The 21,925-nt window shown below is 37.1% G+C and overlaps 1 protein-coding gene across 2 annotated transcripts in view; it reads right to left on the bottom strand.

Moving 5' to 3' along the window:
• The window catches only part of Tmem161b (transmembrane protein 161B), an 82,245-nt gene that overhangs the window by 22,036 nt on the left and 38,284 nt on the right, over positions 1-21,925 (bottom strand). For both annotated transcript variants that reach the window (XM_028760135.1, XM_028760134.1), the window contains exons 2-4: positions 17,898-18,001; positions 5,953-6,036; positions 3,577-3,674 (exon numbers count right to left, since the gene is read on the bottom strand). Coding sequence is in view for 1 of the 2 variants with exons in the window: in XM_028760134.1 (XP_028615967.1) it covers positions 3,577-3,674; positions 5,953-6,036; positions 17,898-18,001 (286 nt within the window). In the remaining variant the exon portion in view is untranslated. The remainder of the gene's footprint in view (positions 1-3,576; positions 3,675-5,952; positions 6,037-17,897; positions 18,002-21,925) is intronic.

Below are 21,925 nucleotides of genomic sequence, written 5' to 3'. Positions count from 1 at the left end.
GAGTACCTAATGGTATTCTGCTACACTTACAGACTGGTGTCTATTCTAATTGGCATCAGAGAGGCTTCCCCCAGCAGCTTATGCAAACAGAAGCAGAGATACACAGCAGAGCTCAGTGCACTCAATGGGAGAGGGGAAGGATGGAGTGAGGAAGCCAGAGGGGTCAAAGACACCAGGAGAATCAGCCAAGCAGTGCCTTCATGTGTCAGAGACTGAAGCAGCACCCTTGAAGCCCGCATGGGTCTGTGTTAGGCCTTCTGCATGCATTCTGTGGTTGTTTAGGTTAGGGGTTTTTGAGGGACTCTTAACAGCAGGAGTGAGGCTACCTCTGACTCTTTTGCCTGCTCTTGGGATCCTTTTCTTCCTATGGGATTGACTCATCCAGCTCTGATATGAGAGTTTGTGCCCAGTCTCAGTGCACCTTGTTATGCTGTGTTCAGTTATTATCACTGAGAGGCCTGCACTTTTCTGAAGTGAAACAGAGGAGCAGTGGATCTGGGTGGGATGGAGAGACTGAGAGGAGAGGAGGCTATGCTTGAGATGTATGAGAGAATAATAAAGAAAAACAAAGGAAAAAAAGGAAATTGGTACTGGAATCTAGCCCATAATCTGTGAGTATGACATGTATTGAGACGATATTTGGTTAAGTAGCTGGTAACTTTTTCAATAAATATTAGCTGTTAATAAAAACAACAACAATATATAGAAATCAGTGAGCACTTTTATACTAGAACACACATTCAGATCAGAAAAGCAAATGTGACAACTACTTATCAAAATAACAGGATGTTTTGAAGATTACAGGAAAAAGGAACAGGGCATGTCGTCAGGCTTAAATGTTGAAATGAGCTGATGAAACTGACAACGCTCTGCACTGGCAGTCAGTCTTAGGTTTCCCCTACAGATACTTACAAGGTTTATATAACTAATAATCCCTCAACTGATAAAGATTCTGACGCTAATTTAGATCATAAATTAATTTTATTTAAGATGATAGATAAAGCTGTTTTTGTTGAAGATAAAATAGCCAAGTTCTCACTGATTTGCTATTTAAAATCCAGAGTCCGAGGAAAGATCAAATTACAAAACAATACTTTAAGCATTATCTGAATTATTGATTTGGCTGGTGTAGCCATTTTAATAAATGGCAAAGTAGACCTGAAAGGAAAAGTAATCTGGATAGGGAATGTCACTACAAGCTCACCCAAGGAAACTCCATGAAATGGACAGATTCTTAAGATCTGTGCGTCATATATAAGGGCACTCAAGTTCACAAAAGAAACACTACTACAAAGAACATTACATTCTGACCCTCAAACAGTGCTAGTGGGTGACTTAATACCCCACTTGTGCCAACAGAGAAATGAAGGACTTAACAGACTTTAGAAACTAAGTGGATCTAACAGATAACAGAACATTTCACCCAAACGTAAAACTACTTATTTATATTCTCTGTACCTCATGCAACTTTCTCAAAACTTGACCACTTATGTGAATACAAAGCAGCTTTCGCCACCAAGTGCTAAGAATGGGTAACATCTAGCTGCACTGTTGGACAGAGGTCCCAGGGAAACATCTCAGGCTATTGGATACTCTCTATAAATTTATAGCAAGGCCCTACAGCTGAAGATAGCATATACAATTTCATTGAACACAAAGAGGGCAAGCTGGTACCTACCTAGACTAGGTTAGGTTCATGCTAACTGCTGACTAGGTTCATGGCCTGGAAGAAATGTTGCATGTACCAGAGCAAAAAGGTAAACATTAACCCAACTACCATCCCTGTGATCTATAATGATAACCTGCCTGCATGATATATACAATACTTACACAAAATGTTGTGCAAATGACCACCCATTCTTTGACTGGATTTAAATCCACATCACATGTCCGCAAATGGAACCTATGCCTGACACTCCTCAGGTGGCCAAGAATCTGATACTGGATAGGCCATGGGCCTAGGGGAAAACCAGAGATTATTGCTCTGCTAAAGGAACACAATGAATCTTAACAACACTCTGCTATAGAGCATTGTCTTGCTTGTCCATCATCAGAGAAGCTGATGCAGGAGAACGCAAATTGCAGGAGACAGAAAGTAACACAGACATTCACAACTGTGTCCAGAGTAAAAGACTTCGGAAGAGTCGGTCCTAAGTGGCATGCCTTTATCAGGTCAAATTCTCCTCACAGGGTTCAGGAAGCCACATTGCAGAGGAGGAGGAAAGCCTTTAAGAGCCAGAGATGACAGACGGCTCCAAGGAAACAGTGTCTTCCAGATACAGCAGGCCTGACATATCCATGAACTCACAGACACTGGCAGCATGCATAGGACCAGCTAAAGCTTAGTCAGATGGGATCCCAATGCTAAGAAGGAAGAGTGGACATGGGATTCACCCCTAACAAACTGACACTGGCTTGCAAAGGTAAAAATCATTTTACTGAATATTTTATTAGCTAACTTAGGGTAAACCTCATATCCAGCAATAGATGGCCAGCACAAAACAAATTTCCTGGTGTTTTTGTAAACTTTCTGTCTTATAATGTTTTGGGTATTTTTGTCTTACTGATTTTTTGCTTCTTTATTATGATTGCCAGTTCTCTGTTTTTAGTAAGTTTTAGTGGGATTTTGTTGGTGATGGCAGAGGCAGTGGTGGTATGTGTGGATTTTGTGACTTTTTAAAATTCTGGTTTGCTTGGGGTTTTTTGTTTATTTTCTAAACGGAGGGTGGGGAGGGGATAGAGCTGAACGGATGGAGAAGTGGGAGAATATAGAGGAACTAGGAGAGAGAAACTCTTGATCAGAATATAATATATAAATCTGTGATAAGATTTGATTAATGTGGTAGTTCCCCATTTTTCATGTAACCCAGTGGTTCTCATATCTGACTAAGCATCAAAATCACTGGTAGTTTTGAAGTCAAATTCCTAGAACCTGTTCTAGAATCGATGAAATTTTAAAGATGAGAATAAGGAATCTTTCTTTTTAAAGATCTCATCAATAACAAAATGTATAAGGCTTGGAACCCAGTGTTAGGAACATCACTTCAGACATCCTCCCCTCCAGCATTCAAATAGCTTTAACTAAAATTAATTTTAAGCTTAAAATCATTATAGTCCTATTATTACAGAAACTGAAGGGGAAAGTTCATTATTTATTTTGATATACTCAATTGATAAAGGTGAATTGTGAATAAAATCTTCTCAGCTTCTTAATTCCTAACACCATTAGAATAGTTGAATTACTAAAGTTTAGATAACTCAATTTACAAATGTAGTTTAAAGTTCATTATGACAGTAATAGATTACTAAAGGAGATAAATTATAAATTTATGATCACAAGGCTGGCTTCAGCCCAGTAACAGAAGCTGTAACAAGGCTGAGTAAGTGTGCCGCTTTCCAGACTGGGGAGAATAATACCATATAAACAGAAAAGACAAACTTCATCTGAATAAAGTCTTTGGAGCTTGAGAAAGTCAGTTGTTAGATTCCATGCAAACAAAACCATAGCCACAACAGATATAGTATTTTCCCTGTCATAGACGGGTGTATGTAAACACTTTCCGAGACTCTCCTTACCTAAAGTATCCACTTCTGTAACGGACTTGGTTTCTAGATGAAGGTCAATGTCTTTTGGAATGGTTAGTGGCTTATTGTCAATATGGCCATTGTATTTTCTGCAAAAATGAGATAAGTAACACAAAAGTAAAACACTTAGTTATCCAAGCGCTTACATTGTCCTAATACAAGAGATTTTAGCTTCATTCTACTGTCACCCTAGAGGAGGTCAGTCTTCCAAAGCAGACCACAAGACGCTGAGGTAAATTAGGTGACCGTGTAGATGAGCAGAGGAAGAATTACTTAAACTGCAAAAGCAATAAAATCTTGCTTGCTAGTATCATGTTTCATATCCGGTTTTCCTACTCTCTTTTCCAAATTTAAAAGCAACCTAGTATCTCTTTGGTAGGTACAAGATTAAAGGAAAGGAAGAGAAAATAAAATTCTCTTTGAATGTACATGTATATACATATACACACAAACACAGCTGTAATGTAGGTCAGAGATGAATAAGTATATTAAAATTAATGTTTGTAGGAGACTCAGAAACATGAAAGACAACTGTGGAGGTGCCTACAATTACAGATGGAGGAAGCCAGGAAAGTTCTTTAAGTGTATTCTGTCACTCCCAAACTTAAGTTTTAAAGACAATCAAATGGACATACAAAGTAATAAACCCAGTTTTGACAGCATTATTTTCAACCTTGTATTTCTTCTGAAGTAAGTAAACATGGGGACTCTCGGTGACACTATTTCACATAAGAGACCCAGCCCTACTGCTGATGTTAGTGAGAAGACAGCATCATCAGTGCCTCCCTCTGGAGTTCCCACACTGAGAGATCCTGGAAGAGCTGGCCACTAAGCTCAGCGGAGACTGCCGGCCTGGCTTGCATCAAGCCCTTGGTTAGCTCTAGGATGGTATAAGCCAGGAATAGTTATACATGGCTACTACTGGGAACTGGAGGCAGGAGGATCAGAAGTTTAAGGTCATTCTCTGTACCAGCCTGAGGTTCATGAGAACCTAGTCTAAAAAAAAAAAAAAAGAGCAAATTAACAGATTATGAGGTATCTAAAAAGAATCTGAATATTTTCGAAATATAATTAAATTCCACAATTGTTTAACATGGGAACAATGGCTATCAGTAGAGTTTAGTGGTTGAAAACAAACCAATAAAAAAGAAACTAAAAACCAACCTGTATTAAAATACTGGTCCTTAAGTACATAAACTTGAGAAATCCATTTGACACTATTTTAAAATTATTTTTTATTTCTTTTGTATGTATGGGTCTTTCTGCTAGATCTGTGTAGCACATGCATGCAGTGCTTGTGGAGACAAGAGGACATTATAGCCAAAAAAACTGGAATTAGACAGTTCTGTATTGTCATCTGGGAGCCAGGGACTGATCAGGACCTACAGGACAGTCGGTACTCTTGACCACTGAACCATCATTCCAGTCCCTCGTTCAACACTTCTAATCAACAGCGTTTTAGTAAAATGTTATTTACATTATTTCAGGTGGCTGTCTATACTATGTTGCAGCTGTACATAATGATATCTTATGAACAAAAACATTGGTTAAGAATACTTTACTAAAGTACTGAAATTTTTAAAAGGGGAAGGGTTCATGATTAATAATCCACTGAAATTCAAGATTAAAGATAAAAAAGGTATCTTCAGTTAATTCCCAGCTGAGAACACTAATATGGACTTTCTAGTCAACAGACTTTCTCTCAGAATTACATAGAAGCATGCAACTTTAAAGCCATCAGAGTTCTACACTATGACTACGTCTAGTCTTTCCAATACACAGAGGTGATTGATTTAAGAAGGCCTGTTGCAGAGAGTTAAAACATTAAACAATATGAAGAGCTGGGCAAGGGCTACAGCTTAGTGGTAGAGTTCTTGCTTAGTGGCATCATGGATAAAAGCAATGCAGTGACTGACGCGAACCTACAAAGCCATATCTAGTAAAAAGTCCCCCGCGCTCCTACCCCAGCAAAGACTCCAAATTGACATCTCTGGAAGACTTACAGATATCAATGCAGCTCTTCTCTCTTAAGCCACGTAAATATCTATAAAATAGTTCTCTTACCTTAAGTCAGAATAAAGTTAACAATTTTTCAGTAAAACAATTGTTTTGAACATACTATCTTCACTGAGGTTTACGTGGGTTCTAATGTCAAATATACTAACTACTTGAATAAACTTAATCTTTGAGTAAAGCAATCATTATTTTGTGCTTATATTCTAATTTCTACTTTACTGAAATTTGCAAGAGTTCTGATCTGAAATTTATCAGCTACTTACAACATCATTAATAAATATTTCTTTAATTGAAACAAATATATTTGCACAAACTATGTTAAATGTTTAATAAATTGTCAACATAACTTACCTGTCTTTTTTACTTTTTCCTTTCTGCTGCTTCCCTGCCAGGATTCTTAATTCTTCTTCAGAAGGATGTTGATACCATCTTAAACTAAAGGAGGAAAAACGGAGCCCTTTGAAATAAATCACTTATGTGACCAGGTTATTTGTTTACTCTACAAGTATTTACCGAGTTTCCAATTTGGAGGACACTGCAGGGAAATAGTCAGGTGACAAATGCTATGTGAAGATAGCATGGCTGTCTAAGATGTGGGCTGAGATGCTTCTCCTGCCAGCATTAGTAAGCACTTACTAGATGCCAGGCCCTGCTACCCTGTATTTCTAACAGCCTGCTGTTTCATAGGCAAAAATGACCCCAACTCTACAAGCAATTCTCCACCCATCCTCTATTTGAACAAAGTGATAGCTATCTTTAAGAGAGCTGACTGCATGCTCTCTCACACTTACAAATCTTTTCTTTTTTCCCTTCTATTACACAAACTATCCACGTCATTTAATCTTCCCAAACATTAACCACTCCCGCTATGGCTTTCCTGTTTTACAGAGGTCTCACTCCTTACCATCCACTTAAATGTAACAGCTATACATTCCCCTTAGTGTATTCATATGCTGCCATCATTTTTGTGGAGCGCTGTAAACTTTCCCCCCGTAATGTACACACCACTCAAGACCTGTGCTCTACTTAGTCTTCTGTAGCCATGACTCTCACACTCTCTTACCTCACCTTCCTGCCTTCCCTTGGACACTCTTCTCATCTTCCAACCCCGAGTCCATTCTTAGTCCTTTTTCCATAATAGATGTTCTATCAAAGTACATGAGTCCATTTAAACCCTTCTCAAGGCTACTCAAGGCAATACAAACCGTAACTATGCAGGAACTTTCATCAAGGTCCTTACCACTATATTATTACAAAAAAGGAATACAAACCTTGTATTGCTATACTACTATTAAATCATGAAATTCTACATTATAATGAGATGTCTAAATTTAAATATCAACAACTTGCTGTTTCAAAAAAAGCTACAGAATTGAGAATAAGGAGTCATGACTCAATATCTGATATTAAAAAACTGTTAAAACTCTGAGATGACATTGGAGTTATGTTAATTTTTAAGCTTACATAATTTACAAAGATACTGAAACATTTATGGCTAAAATAATACATTTGAAATTTGCACCAAAATATACTGGGGTGAGGGTAGATGGAGCCAAGAACAGGTAAACAAAATATACTGGGGTGAGGGTAGGTGGAGCCAAGAACAGGTAAACAGGCCTACGTACAAGCGCCTATGAGGAGTCCACAGGATTTCCTACTAGTCTGTCTACTCTGAACACCTCCACTTAGACACGTCATAAGACCTGAAGTGTGTGCAGGACTTCTGGCTTCTGGCTTCCACAGCTTCCAGGTTAAGCCCAGAGCTCACGTCTCCAGATTCCTTTTTAGTCATTCCCTACTTCAGGAGCATACTATCTTGACTAAATGATATTTATTTCTAACAAATTCTTTCATCTTTTAATGCTTTTGCATATATTCTTCTCTCTGGCTATAAACATCTATACTCCAATTTATTTCTTGCTTCATAAGGCAATATTCCAGTGATATAATATAGAATGTATCACCTGTTCATTGCTCATTCTTCTAGACAATGCTTCAAAACCCCAACTTGATGGGTGCTAGTTATGCTAATGACGTAACCCTAGTAGAATGAGGCCATGAAAACCCCAAACACTTGATTAAAGGGCTGAAACTTTCAGTCTTAACCTCCAGTCATGGGAAAGAGACTATGTGAGTTCAATCATTTAAATCAATGATACAAAATCTAACACAAAGAATTCTACCTTTGCATGAAATTCCCTTAAAAACTTTGGATGCTAAAGTTTGTGGTAATCTTCTGGCTGGTTAAAGCATGGATGGACCCAGAAGGAGAAACCTCCAAGGTGTTCCTGTGTTGGGAGCAGAGGGCTGGCCACAAAGGACAGTGTATATTTAGATAACATAGCAATGCTATGGATACTCTGGACACTCAGTATGCCTAACGCTAGACATGCAGAGGGCTGCAGCCCGGGGAAATCTCAAGTGAACAGTGACAGCATCTATAAATGTGACTATTGTTGGCAAAAAGATGAAGCTTTCCCATGGGTTTTGTGTAAACACAGTCTTGAAGACAGAGGCCATTGTCCATGTGTCTGTCTACCGGACTACACACAAGCCTGCATACGTGACTATGACTTCACAGCTCCTCAACTTCCAGGCTTCCCATGACCCACTTCTTTCCTGGCATGAAACTCCAATCTCACAGCTCAGCTCTGTCCAGGAAACCCAGACAAGAGTTCTGCTTTCCTGCCTCCTACAAACCCCAGCCTTGCTCTCCACGAAGGCAGGGAAGCACAACTACATTAATCCCTTCTAATGGGCAGCTTGCAAACTGAACAGCTAAATTTTTTTATCACAGAAGTGTGTTATATATTTCCCCCAATTCCTACCCATCTCCTAAATGACTACAGGGTTCCCTCTTTAAAGGAGAATGTTAAGGTGGCAGGAAAGGTCCTCTACCTCTAGCCACAGAAATAGAAGCTATGTCCGAGTAAAGACAAACTGTTAAGAAGAGGGGAAAAATATTTTACTCCTTTAATGAGATAACAGACCCTTCCTTCCCAGAATTCCCATCCTCTGTACAGTTGCTGAATGCTCGAGCAGGTGATCTCTTTTCTAAATTGCTCAGAAAATTGTAATTTTCCCTTGACTTCTTTCAACCTCTCTTTACAACATGCTGCACTTGATGCTCTGGGTCCCTCGCTCTTTGTCTAACGATTCCCAACCCCAGTTCTTAGCAGTGGCTTCTGCTGCTGAACCTCTCTGCCGAACTTTCAAAGGCACTTGCTTTTCTCCATCCTGATTCTCTAGGCAACTGCTGAGATTTACTGTTTGCCTGCCCTGCAGTTTTTCTTTTAAGACTCAATAAAGTTGACCCAAATTTTTCTTCTGAGTCTCTTCTTAAACTCCTTTATTAATGAGAATAAAGACCCAAGAGGGGGATCTGTATGTGAGGACTCTAGTGGTCCTCAAAAATTTTGACAATACTCTGATTTCACATGCAAAGGACACAGAAACCATGTGCCTATCTTTGCCCAGATCTTATATGTACAACTTTTACACAGAAGTTTCCTGGATTCTGTGAATCACTGTATACGCCATCTATCTGACAGTCAGCTAGATGGTAACAGAGTAATACACTAATTTTCCTGAAGATGATTTACTATTTTAATATTTTTTGTACAATGCAAAGCTAGTATAGTTGCTGGCATATAGTAAGTGCTCAAAACAGATCACTGAACCAAAATAATTCAGTTGCCCTCCTAGTTTAATGAATATATATACACATATATATTATACAAACATACATGCATACTTTAAACATATACCTTAAATATATATGTAGCTACACACACACACACACACACACACACACACACACACACACCCCAAAAAGTCTCTAATTACAATTAATAGGTGAGGAGGAACTTCCTGCAATTTCTACAAGTCCAGAATTTTAACTTACAGTTGACTTGTTATTCGCGGTAGTTATGTTCTATAAAGTCGCCGCGAAACACTGAATCATTGCTCCTAGGGGAAATACAGGGTTAGGTTCCTGCAAGCCTCTGGTCACAACAACTTTCATTAGCTAATCAAGACATAACCTTGTTACATGTGTTTCTGTTTTTAAATGCTTTATATAAGATTGCTGATTCAGTAACACTGACTTCACAGCAACCAGCACTATCTCATGCCTCAATACAGCTTTTCTAATGTCTGCGATCATGAATATGGCATTTTCCCATGTTCTGCTCACTCCGACATAATTTCTATGAGATACACCACAGCTTTTGTATCCATATGAGGATCAGGCAATGACATCGTCTTATGTTTAGAGGCTATTATATTTTATACTTTATTTGGTCTTTTATGACAGGAACTCTCTATGTCCTGGCTGTCCTGGAACTTACTATAAGCCCTGCCTCTGCTTCCTGAAAGCTGGAATTACAGGCATGCACTGCTGTGCCTAAAACTATCAACAAAAAGTCAAAGTAAAATAAATGTACCCTTAACTGGACAAAAGGGATGCCTATTTAGGAGAATAATTAAAACAAGCAATTTCCTTGTTAGCCCCCAACTAGGAACACACACCAAGGTCTACACAAACTGCTCACTAGGTGTGAAAGTTCATGGCTCAATAGCAAAGCTCTACCCACAGTGACGCTGATGTTACAAATCTTACTATGTGGGAAAATCTCAAGTGTAGAATCCACAAATCATGGGGAATGTATGAAAATCACAGAACTGAAGAAGTATCTTAAAGGACAGGGCACTGGTGTCCCCTCTCACTCCTCACTCTTCTGCCCTACTCTTTGGAGGCAGAAGCCTCTCCTGGGACTTGGATGGGGCTCACAAGTTGTGTGGGTTTGTTTGTTTGTTTGTTTTCTGTCAGGCAGGGCAGCAAGCCTCAGAGATCCTTCTATCTCTGTTGACTGCAGTAACAGGCACATTATGCATATTTGGTTTCTTCTGTGGGTGCTTAGGATCCAAATTCAGGTTCGCAAGGCTGCATAGCAAGTGCTTCAGTCATTGAGTCATGTCTCTAACCCCAACTTAGTGTTCTAAGTCTATTTTTCTAAATGAAATACATAGTATAGTTCTTACTAAATAATTGAAAATCAACTTTTTTAGTAATAATTTTCAGCTGAACTCCAATGATGCTAGAGCCAACAAAGACACGCACTTCTAGTCTACCTCCCATTCGTTCATGTATCAGCTATTTGTGGAGAGCCCAGCATGGTGCAGATATTCTGACATGGTTATACACTTGATTCAAAATCAAATCCAGTGAAGCCAGAATTCCAGCCTCCTTTGATGCTTCTATTCCAGTCAGGGTAGAATTATTTAATTATTTTCTAATGAAAAATAAATTGGAAATTGTGATACCACATTTAAAAAAAAAACAAATGAATGGTGAAAAATATGAGTCTTCACTTATTAGATGTATTTTAAAAAGAAACAAACAAACAAACAAGAAAACTTCCCTGGAACAGGATTTTAACCAGCATCCTCATGGGTAAGAAACGGAGAGAAGAGCATTGAAACAGCATGTCTGAAAGCACGAAAGCCTAAAGAAATACGTACTGTACCATCGATGTAACTAAAAAGCCAACGAGCAAATAAGTTCAGCAAAAAACACAAGGGGTAAACTCAGAAGGTAAGAAAGGAGCAGAACACACCAAGCCTTACAGGTGACAGAATGCAGTATAGATTTTATGTTAAAATAGTAGTCTCCAACTCAGGAGAGAGTCATTGCATTTACATTTTGAGACATTTTTGTTGCTCTGTAAATCAGTGGGAGGCCAGAGAACTAGCAAGAAGATATATTCTGGATAGCAAATCAACAGGCTAAACTCAGATGGCTGCTTGCCTCATTCTGTTACTAACAGACAGCACTGCACACAGTTTGATTCCATAGCACATGGTTCCCGTTTTCTCTACTTTGTCTCAGGAAAATGACTGCATGTTTGCAACAGCGGCACTGTGCCTTGCTAGCACGGCTATAAGAAAGCACTTAAAGGAAAACTGTTGAGCAGGCTAAATAAAAGGCATAATGTAAATTTCCACATATACTATGGCATAACTAACGGACAAACTCAAGTAGGAAAGATTAAGAAGGAATACAACAAAATTGACATTGATTACCTTCAGGCCATCAGCATTTGATTAATCTACTATCTTTTATATATATTTTTTATCAGTTTGTCATCTTTATTTTTCATACTGAAGGTATATACTGCTTTTGAAGTGGAAAAAATGAAGTAAATAAAAAATAAAAGGCTCTCACTAAGACAGAAACTCTTACTGAATCAAGTTTACAGTGGTCATTCTCATATAAACCACTTGCATAAAATAGCTGACTACTATAACAACTTAGTAACACTGAAAAAGAAGTAGAGGAAACAAAAGAATTATCAGTCTGGACTTTACGTAAGGTTTACGTGGCAGTGTCATTTACACCAACCCTCTTCAGGAATTTTAAATGGAAATCTGAACATGAACAAGTATACAAAAGCCGTATTAACAGAGCAAGCTATAAAGGTTTTATCATGTAATTATGAAAAAGTATATAATAGAGGTCCCTGCTAAAAACGGAATGTTTGTGCCTCCCAAACTCTTGTGTTAAAACCTAGGAGGCAGCGTGAGACCATCTGGCTCTGGGCTCTGGGAAGGAAATGAGGTCCTAAACATGGAGCCTCTGTGAATGGTATCCATGCTCTTTTAAAGCAGAACTTGACTTACTCTTTCTGCCATGTTGAAGACACAGAGTCTACAGTGTGAAAATTGGTAAAGACTCAGCAGAAACCAGTCATGGAGCATCCTGATCTCTAGGCTATAGAACTGTGAGAAAGGTTTCTGATGTCACAAGCCACTCAGTCTACGGTTCTTTGTTATATCCAGCCAACCTGACAAAGGCAGCAACTGCTCACAAGTTTAGTTTTTACTCTAAATGTCCACAGGTGGGGAGAAATAATCTGCTATTTGTTGAGAAATTTCAAGGAATATCATGAACATTCTGAACCTGGAAGTTAGGTAAGGCAAAGAGAGCAAGGACCATTTCAGAAAGGCAGAAGCTGAAGATTTAACTTTTGCCCTTAGGTCTTAGGTCCTACCTACTGTGCATCTGAATAGTGGGTTTCTCTCACAACAGTTGACTTGTGCAACCAACAAGAGGCAAAAAGAATGCCAACAATTGAATGCTAAGATGTTATATCACCCTGACTATCAGATATGGAATGAAACAATATGGCAGTACATCTGACCAAACTATAATTTAATTTCAAACTATTATTAAATGTGTGTGTGTGTGTGTGTGTGTGTGTGTGTGTGTGTGTGTGGTGTATATAAGAGAGAGAACACAACAGTACAAGAACATGCATGCCAGGGCACAGATGTGGATAGTTAGTTTTTTCCTCTACCATGAATTCTAGTGACTGAACTCAGGCCTTCACATCTGGGAGGCAAGCATGTTTAACAACTGAGACATTTCACAAACCCCAAAATACATTTCTGCAAAGAGATGTATGATTGGAGGTAGCAGAGCAAAGTGAGATTAGAAAAATCAACATGTAGAGAGACGAATGTATGCATGAGACTTAGGCTGAGCAATTAGGAAGCTGAAAAGCAAGATTAGGTAAGAAGCATGAGAGTCAGCAGCACTGTTCTTCCAAAGGTAGGAAGACTGTCACCTGTCACTTACCTCTGTGAAGAGGGGCCACGCAAACGTCAAAACAAACGTCACTTTAATTACAATACAAAGTAGAGGGGTTTTGTTTGTCTGTTTTTCAATTAAGTGGCTAGAGAAAGCTGTTCACTCTATGTAAAGAAAGCAGCTTCTCAGAACTGTCCTTCTTAAGGTAAGGGACTGGGGGTCTAAGAGATTCAGATTTTAAAGTTGTTTTCAAGGTCAGCAATAGAGCTCATGGGTTACTGGCCTAGAAATGATACTTACTACACAGCTTCTTATGAAAGGAGAAATTCTTTACCATAGTCGAGCAATCTTAAAAACAAGACTAACATGTCATATATTTGGTACAGGCCACATAAACCTGTAACCAAATGCTTAGGACCAGATGGGTTGTAGGGTTTAGATTCTAAAATATTTGCTTACACATGGTATCCTATAGTTGGGATTCAAATGTAATTATGAAATTTGCTTTAATATACACACAGCCTGAAGGCAATTTAAACTGTTTTCAATGTACACACATTCACTATCACCTGGAACAGGTGCTGGTCTGTCTACTTGTGGTATTATACAAATGTTCAAACATTCAAAAAGTTTCAGACTTTAGATCAATATGTGGTTTCTTATTAATGGTTGGCAGGATGGAATGAATATGAAACACACAGAATGACAGTAAGAGGTATAGATTGAGCAACAAGATACTATTTAAGCTCTACTTCATGGCTAGTATGCTTCTGTAATCAAAATCAGTGTTGGTGTCCCTTTAGATTTAGAATATAAGATGGCTAGAATACCACTGAGAACAAAGTAAGTAAAATCATAAGCTAGCTGCAACCCTCTGTGTGTGAATATATGTGATATATATATATATATATACAAGGACATGCTACATATCCATGACATTCTCTGAAAGACAAAGCACTGCAAGGAAAAAGGAAAAAAATAGACAATCCTATTTACTCAACTGCCAACAGAAATCTCAGTTTTACTTGTGGTTAGAGATCACATTTATAATTCTGTTCACAAAACAGATGACAAGGACAAGATGTGGATTACATAAGAAGCATCAATGCAGCAAATAGGGGTTCAGCCTATTCAGTTGTATGTACCATTTACCCTTAATAACTACTTGAAACTATAGAGACTATCAAACCTTATATATGCTATGTTTTTATGCATATATACTTATTGATAGTTTAATTTATAAATTAGGTACAGTAAGAAAGTAACAAGGAGAAACAAATAGAAAAATTATAGCAAGATACTGTAACAGAAGTCATTAATATTGCCTCTTACAATCTCACTATACTACTGACCTTTCTTGTGACCGAGTGAGGTAATGCAATGCCTGGATGATCAGATGATGTGAAGGGTAAGGATGTAAGCAACCTGATCTAGGATGTAAAGATAACTTAAATACAGCACCCTCAGACCACAAAAGCAAACCTCATCCTGACCTGGGATTAAGCGATAAGCAGGCAGGTCACATGTATGTGACCAGTTAGGAACAGAGTGAAGTTTCACTATGTTATTCAGAACAGTGTGCCATTTCAAACACTGTTTATTTCTGAAGCTTTTCCGTTCAGTGTTTTTAGGGGAACTGTTGCACTAGACCATGACTGGGCTTCTAAAGGAAGGTCTGGAGCTGTTCATTTCTCATCATATGGACCTGAGTATGGTACAACTTGTCCACGTGTAAAGTGGATCTGTCACTACCTATCCAAAAAGAGAAACAGCTGCTCGGCAATCTAGTTATATCCCAGGTACAATAAAATCATCTCAGCTTCCCCTGACCTTCAGCTACAACTAGTCAAAACGCCTCAGCTTATGCATGCATGAGTCTGAGTTCTAGGCTTGACATCTCAGAATCTTTGATCTATAATCCACTCTCTTTTCACTTGCTGACCAGCACAGTATTTAACAGTTGACACTGAGGTCACAGAGAGAAAAAGCCCACAAAATGCAGGACAAGTAGAATCTCTTTCACCACTTAAAAGATAACTCAAATCCTTCATCACCATTCTGTGAGGAGTCCACCTGAACAGGTGTCTAATAACGTTGTCACTCCAGGTGACCCCATTGCTGTCTGACAGACCTGAAGCCACATTAACCAAGTACTGAGATTCTGAAGGTTAAATGTCCCAGTGTATCTCTTTCCTACTTCACTTAGAATATCCAAATGATGTATTCAGTTTTTAAAAAATTGTCAGTATGCTTTATATGAATATGAAGACTTTACAGGTTTTTTTTTCCTTTTTTAACAAACAAACAAAAAAACTATTGTTTAAAATTATGGCAATGTTATTTAGTGAAAACTAGAAAAATAACAAACTTTTTATGTTAGAAGGCTTTTTAGTTTTAAAACCTTGCTTACTTTGTTGGGTACGGGTGCTTAGTCTTTGAAGGTCCTGACTCCTTTAGAAAACCAGCTCCTCTATCAAGTCAATATACTTAATGAGGTGCCGCTTTAATCTCCGCACTGCAGAGATTCCAGGTCAAAGAGACACAAGGAGTTAAGTTAACATAAACCCAAGTACTATCCTTTAAGAAAATTTAATTTATTTATATTATCATGAAATAGATGAGTAATAAGATGATACCTACAAAAACTAAAAGAAAAAGTTAAAAACTTATATCCAAATTCTTTAACATACTGTTGATTAATACTGTGGTATCTACACATGTACTCATTCGTGTAAATGGTCTTAGTAAACAGTTCTATCAAACAGAGTAATTCCCAAGGCATAATATAATAGTTTTCAATTGCTCCAATGGCTTCAAATAAAAACTATCATTTATGATCAATAGTATATAAGCTACTAAGATAGTATCAATTTTAAATACAGTATAATTTTATATCACTGAAAGTTGACAAAAGAGTAATTTATCCTAAATGCTATAAATCAATGACCTTATTCTACTGAGTTGGTTAACAGTGCTGAGAGTTGGCTTTTGTTGACTCCAAATGTCAGCATAAAACTTTAAGAAGGTAGGTAACATTCAAACATAAGACAAAACAGTGAGAACACAAAATAATAACAGAAAAGTAACCTTACTTGAACATACGGCTTTTAACAGAACTTCATTTAGCATTAAAGGTAGCCCTAATCAGTACATTATTTACAAGAACAAGTTACAGTCACAAGAAAAAAATCAACTTCATGTTTCATTTTAAAGACTGAATTCCATTCAAATTCTTTACATAGTCTTATGACACATCTTATAAAAGATGAAACTTAGACAGGATGCAGCTCAGTGAGAACCCTTACTTCTTAGCATATACAGTATGTATCCTGGGTTCAATTGAAAAGCTTGTAACATATTACTTTAATATTAACAAGTTTATTTTATATATTTTAAGGTTTTATTTGTTTATTTCTACGTCACTTACTTAGAACTAATGATAATTTTCCCAGCTGATATTTAATTATTTTATAATCTGTAGAATGCAAATTAAGTTACAAGATTATAGAAGGTATATTAAACCTACATAAAATTCCAGTCACAATAACAATTTTATCAAAAATGTCCATCACTCTTTATCCATTTAAAATACATTTAAACAGTTTATTTCAATAGATAAATCAGCACACATGCAAATATACTGTACTGAAAACTTTAAAGTTTGAATATCTTCCTATATTTGACTATCACAAAGAAAAAGTACAAACCATAGCAAACACGAGTAAAATAGAAAATAAAGGTGAAGAAAACTTAAATTCTGAAAAGAGACTAGCCTTCCAAATTAAAGGGTTATTTGTCTTGTTGTACAAAAAATTATTAGTAAGAGAGCCACTCATTTGTGTGCAAACTTCAAAGGTCTAAACAAAACCAGTGATCAGCATTTGATCAGCTACTGAAGTAGGATTTATCACTGACATTTCGTACCTTCCCAGGATTGTTCACAGTTTGCATTTCTGTGTATAGATTTCTATAATTTTATCACCAAACTTCTTTTTTTCTGATTTTATCATATTATGCAAGTCATAGCATGTCAACCCAGGTCTTTTTTTAGACACAGTGGAGATAAATGGCATTACGTTTACAGCACAATGGATAAATAATACAACATAATTCCACTCCCTCCTCACTGAATCAAGGAGATTAAAATTATCTGCAATAAAACAAAGAACATCTGGTTCTTATACTAATTTTTAAGTTAAATCATCAAAAGCATGGTATTCATTCTAATTTCTTTCTAACATTTAAGCACTTGCTTCTAACTTCATCCTCTTGCTGACCAGCATTTATAGGTAACTAGAAATACTTCCTATTTTCAGTGGCCAGAGAGTAGACAGAATGAAAAGGAAGAACAGGATTGGGAACTGAATCTTATCTCTTGCCTTTGTGCTATACAGTTAAACCACCATGTCAAGAGAAAGCAAGGTTTCCTCCTAACATTCACTACTGTTATTTTAGAATCAGATTCACATTAGCACTTGGAGGAAGCTTCTCAGCCTTATAAGCTGGAGACTCCAGGTGCCAGGTATTATCCAGGTGAGGTGCTGTATGTTCACAATCCTAGCACTTGTAAGGCAGAAAGATAAAGACAGGGAACTGAAAGTACCTTAACTACATAGGGAATTCTAGGTCAGCCTGGGCTACATGAAAACTAGTCTCAAAACAATCAAAAAATGTGCCCATTGCAATCAGCCTATCCCTTCCTTACCTGCCATTACAGAGTAGCCATCGAGCAAGAGAATAGTGAGGTATAATCTTCTGCATGACACTAGCCATCACCATGGTAACAACCAGCTGTATACCTATCACACCCTGTGTAAAAAGAGAAACAAATAAATTTAACAATAAATTATTAATGTTTGAGGACCCTGCTGGAAAACTACACATTTTGAAAATTATGTTTTTAAGAAAACTGGCTTTAACATTAAAATATCTTGTTCTTGTAGCATTTAGGTATTCAAGAACACATTCCTCATTTAAACTACAATATGCGGTATCACTTCCATAATTATTTTCAAATTACCCAAGTATCACATGCATGTGAACACATGGAAAACAGACCAACCATTCAAAATTTACTCCCAAGAATACTCTATAAATTAAGGGTATCTGTCAATTTTGATGGAAGTTCTATGAGGTGCTAAGAAGACTATTGTTTTTGTTTCAGTGAAATGTTTTAAATATGTTAGGTTTGTTTGGGTTTTAGCATCAGTTAGCTCTAGCATTTCTGTCTAGTGCTTGTTTGGATGCCCTGTCTATACTGGCAAGAGTGGGGTAATAAAATCTCCCACTAGTAGTGTGTGAGGGTCAATATATGATTCAAGCTAAGTAGTTTTTCTTTTACTAGCTTGAATATCCTTGTGTTTGGTGCATAGATACTAAGAATTTAAATGTGTTGTTCTTGGTGGATTTTTCCTTTGATATGTATGCAGTACTGACTTGGTTTTGGTTTGAAGTTTATTTTGTCAGAAATTAAATCAGCTACACCAGCTTGCTTCTTAGATCCACTTGCTTGGAAGGTCTTTTTTATCCCTTTAACCTGAGACAGGGTCTATTCTTGATGTTAAGGTCAGTTTCTTGGATGAGGTAGAAAGATGACTCTGTTTTGTGTTCATTCTCTTAGTCTATGTATTTTTACTGAGGAAATGAAACCTCTAATGTTGAGAGATATCAATGAGCAGTGTTTACTGTTTCTCGTAACTTTCCCTGGGCATTTTTTCTTCTGTGTGTCATATCCTATTCCAATGTGTTAGTTTTTCTTATATCTTATATTTTATTTTATTTCACTTCATTTTATTGTTTACTTAGAAGCCTATTTATTTTCCAATTAAAAATAGAAAGGGAGTAGATCTGGACTAGATGGGAGGTGGGGAGGAAGTGTGAGGAGTGGATGGAGGAGAAACTGTAATCAGGATATATCATGCGAGGGGGATTCTATTTTCATGAAAAAGAAAATAAACTAAGGGTATGAGATGGTGAAAGTATTAATTTCTTCATCATTCTCTAATTCATTTAGGAATGAAAACACTAAACTTTAAAACCATCAGGCTGGGCATAGCATCATATACCTTCAATCCTAGCACTCAGGAGCCAGAGGCAAGAGGCTACTCAGTGAGACTGTCTCAAAATACATAAAGAGTAGTATGTGCAAAGCCAGCCCTGGTGGTGAAATAACAAAGGACGCTGAGGTAGGAAGTGTGATTCAGAGTAAGACACCAAGTTGAACTATCACATCTCTAAAGAAACAGATAAAAACAAAACAAAACTAACAAAAAGCAGCTAAAACCAGTTCTTGTCTGTGACTGACTGCCCAAAGTGAAAGAGTAAAGACCATTGACAGAAGTGTCAGGATAGAACTGGATTCCTCATCAACTCCTGGATCTACTTGGCAGTGTGGCTCCAGCACACCAACTAAACACTGGACCTTTGTTTCCATAGAGACAATAATTCAATCTACTTTACTGAACTGAGTAAGAGTCTAAGTGATTATTACCATTACAAGACAGAATTCTTCAAGGACGTTGAGAGGCGCTTCTTAAACAGAACTGCTTTTTAAAAGGTGTATCAAATCTGTTTCAACTCTATTCGCACATGTTTTAATGCTGTAAACTCAGGCAACCAGCTTACAAATAGGGCATCTTTCATTTCATTTTGCATCCATTGTTACATTACTACACTTTACATTCTCCACTGTTTCACCTGTAGTTTGTAACACAAGTTCTGCAATTTCTATATCCTGAATGTAATCACAAAAAAACTCTTCAACAGTGTCCTGGTTGGTTTCTTCAAAATTATCGACTTAAATGGCAAAGTAGTTTTGAGTTAGCAAAGTACTGTAGATAAAGTGAGCCTCACTCAGCCTGGCCTTGAAGATAGTAACAGCAGCCCAGAGTCTCAAGGTCAGCAACACAGCCGCTCACAGACACACTGGCAATTTAACAGTATGCTCATTTCTGTCCTCAGTAATAAAACCATATTTTAGTCACATTTAGTAAAAGTCATTGCTATAAAATACAACTGCAGGAGGACTGATCTAAACATTTATATGATAGAAGGTGATAAACTAGAGAAAGATGTCACTTCCTTCAAATCACAAACTGTAGTGAGATAGATACTACTGTTAACAGCTCTACTGTTAGAGATGTAGTGAGATACTACCATCAACAGCTCTACTGTTAGAGATGCAAAAAAGATGTTAAAAATGTACAAATAATCCAACAAAAATCAGAGAAACAGATTTAATGATCCAGGCTCCAAAACAATGATGTTATATTTTTAGTACCTGGAGGGAAAAAAAAAAGCATTCTAGAGATAATGCTGAAGAATTGAAAGACTGATCAAATATGAAGCCAAAGAGAGAATCAAGGAGACTCACCTCGAGAAAGGCAGAGCTGGTATATTCTCGGGATTTTAGTTCATGTACAAATTATTCAATGCAAAAAGTGAAACTCTCATCTGTTCAATTTACTATGTCACTTTCCTCTTCTGAAATGAAGCTGAAAATAGCTTTCCAAACCTCATCCACATGCTATGCTAAACACATGATTACATAACAGGAATCTTTCAGCTTTCTAAAGGAAATCAGTAAATTCTTCCTAGAAGGTGTCCTGGTTAGATGACTACATACATGATACAAATGGAAACACTACTTTTCCCAGAAAGCAGGGATCTACAGAAAGAGATCCTTTTAAAATTATGTGAAAAACATTTCACCATTGTTTCTTCTTTTTACACACATACAGAAGAGGTACACTGTCAAAATTGTAATTTTTGGCAAATTGTTGCATTAATTTACTATTTCACTAGTAGTAACTTAGACCAAGTTCTACAGCATTAGCAACTGTAGTATTATTATCAGATTTGAACATTTTCAAGTCTTTTCAATGTTCTGATGTTTTTATTTCTTTAACAGGGGATACTTGTAAAGAAATTTAACCATGGAGTTGAGCACATTTCACAACACAAAACTTTCAAATGGATGCACTAAAGCTTCAAAACTGTCACAGTTGTATCTCAAACATGCCACCATGTAGTCTTAATGATTTATTGGGGGTCTTAAAATAATAACTTGGGCAAACAGTTTCTATCTGGATTCACTGCCTCTGTTCAAACTCCCTTGACAAATGGAACTGGGAAAATTAACTTATGAAACAGTTTAGGAAGGCAAGAGGGTTGTGAAGCCCATAGAGAATTGCAGTAAACCTTTCTAAGTCACTAACCAGACTACTAATCTAAGGGCATGAAGTGTGATGAACTATTACATCAGTAATAGTTTCTGAGCAGATTAAAAAAAATCCTACCAACAAAAATTAAGTAATTCTCCAAGAAATCAAAAATACTAAATTCCAATAGTTTCTTTTGTTTGTCAACACTAGAAACAAAACTTCAATAGAAAAATACAAACAAGCTGCAATTTTAAATTTCAAACTTTGAAAATTACATCACCTTAAGTGAAGTTGACACAGCTATGTTTCATTAAAGTAGCTCTCCTGCTGGCAAACAAATTGAAAGGAAATGCACACTGTTTACTACTAGAAGGCATATTTGCATGTAAACTTGGGACTCACATCACCCCAAATGGTTTCAATTATCATCTCCTAAGAAAGTTAGGGAACAAAAAGGAGAAAGGTCATTACCATCGACCTTCACAGTTTTTTGTTGTTTCTAAACAGTTTAAAATGTTTAGTGGCTGAAAGCAGGATATGTAGAGGCAGATTTCTTAAACGTCTGAAAATC

The sequence above is a fragment of the Grammomys surdaster genome, unplaced genomic scaffold, assembly GCF_004785775.1.
Source record: "Grammomys surdaster isolate TR1022 unplaced genomic scaffold, NIH_TR_1.0 126391, whole genome shotgun sequence".
NCBI lineage: Eukaryota > Metazoa > Chordata > Mammalia > Rodentia > Muridae > Grammomys > Grammomys surdaster.
The sequence above is the reverse complement of the archived record's forward strand: the minus strand, read 5'-3'. Positions and strand labels throughout refer to the sequence as shown.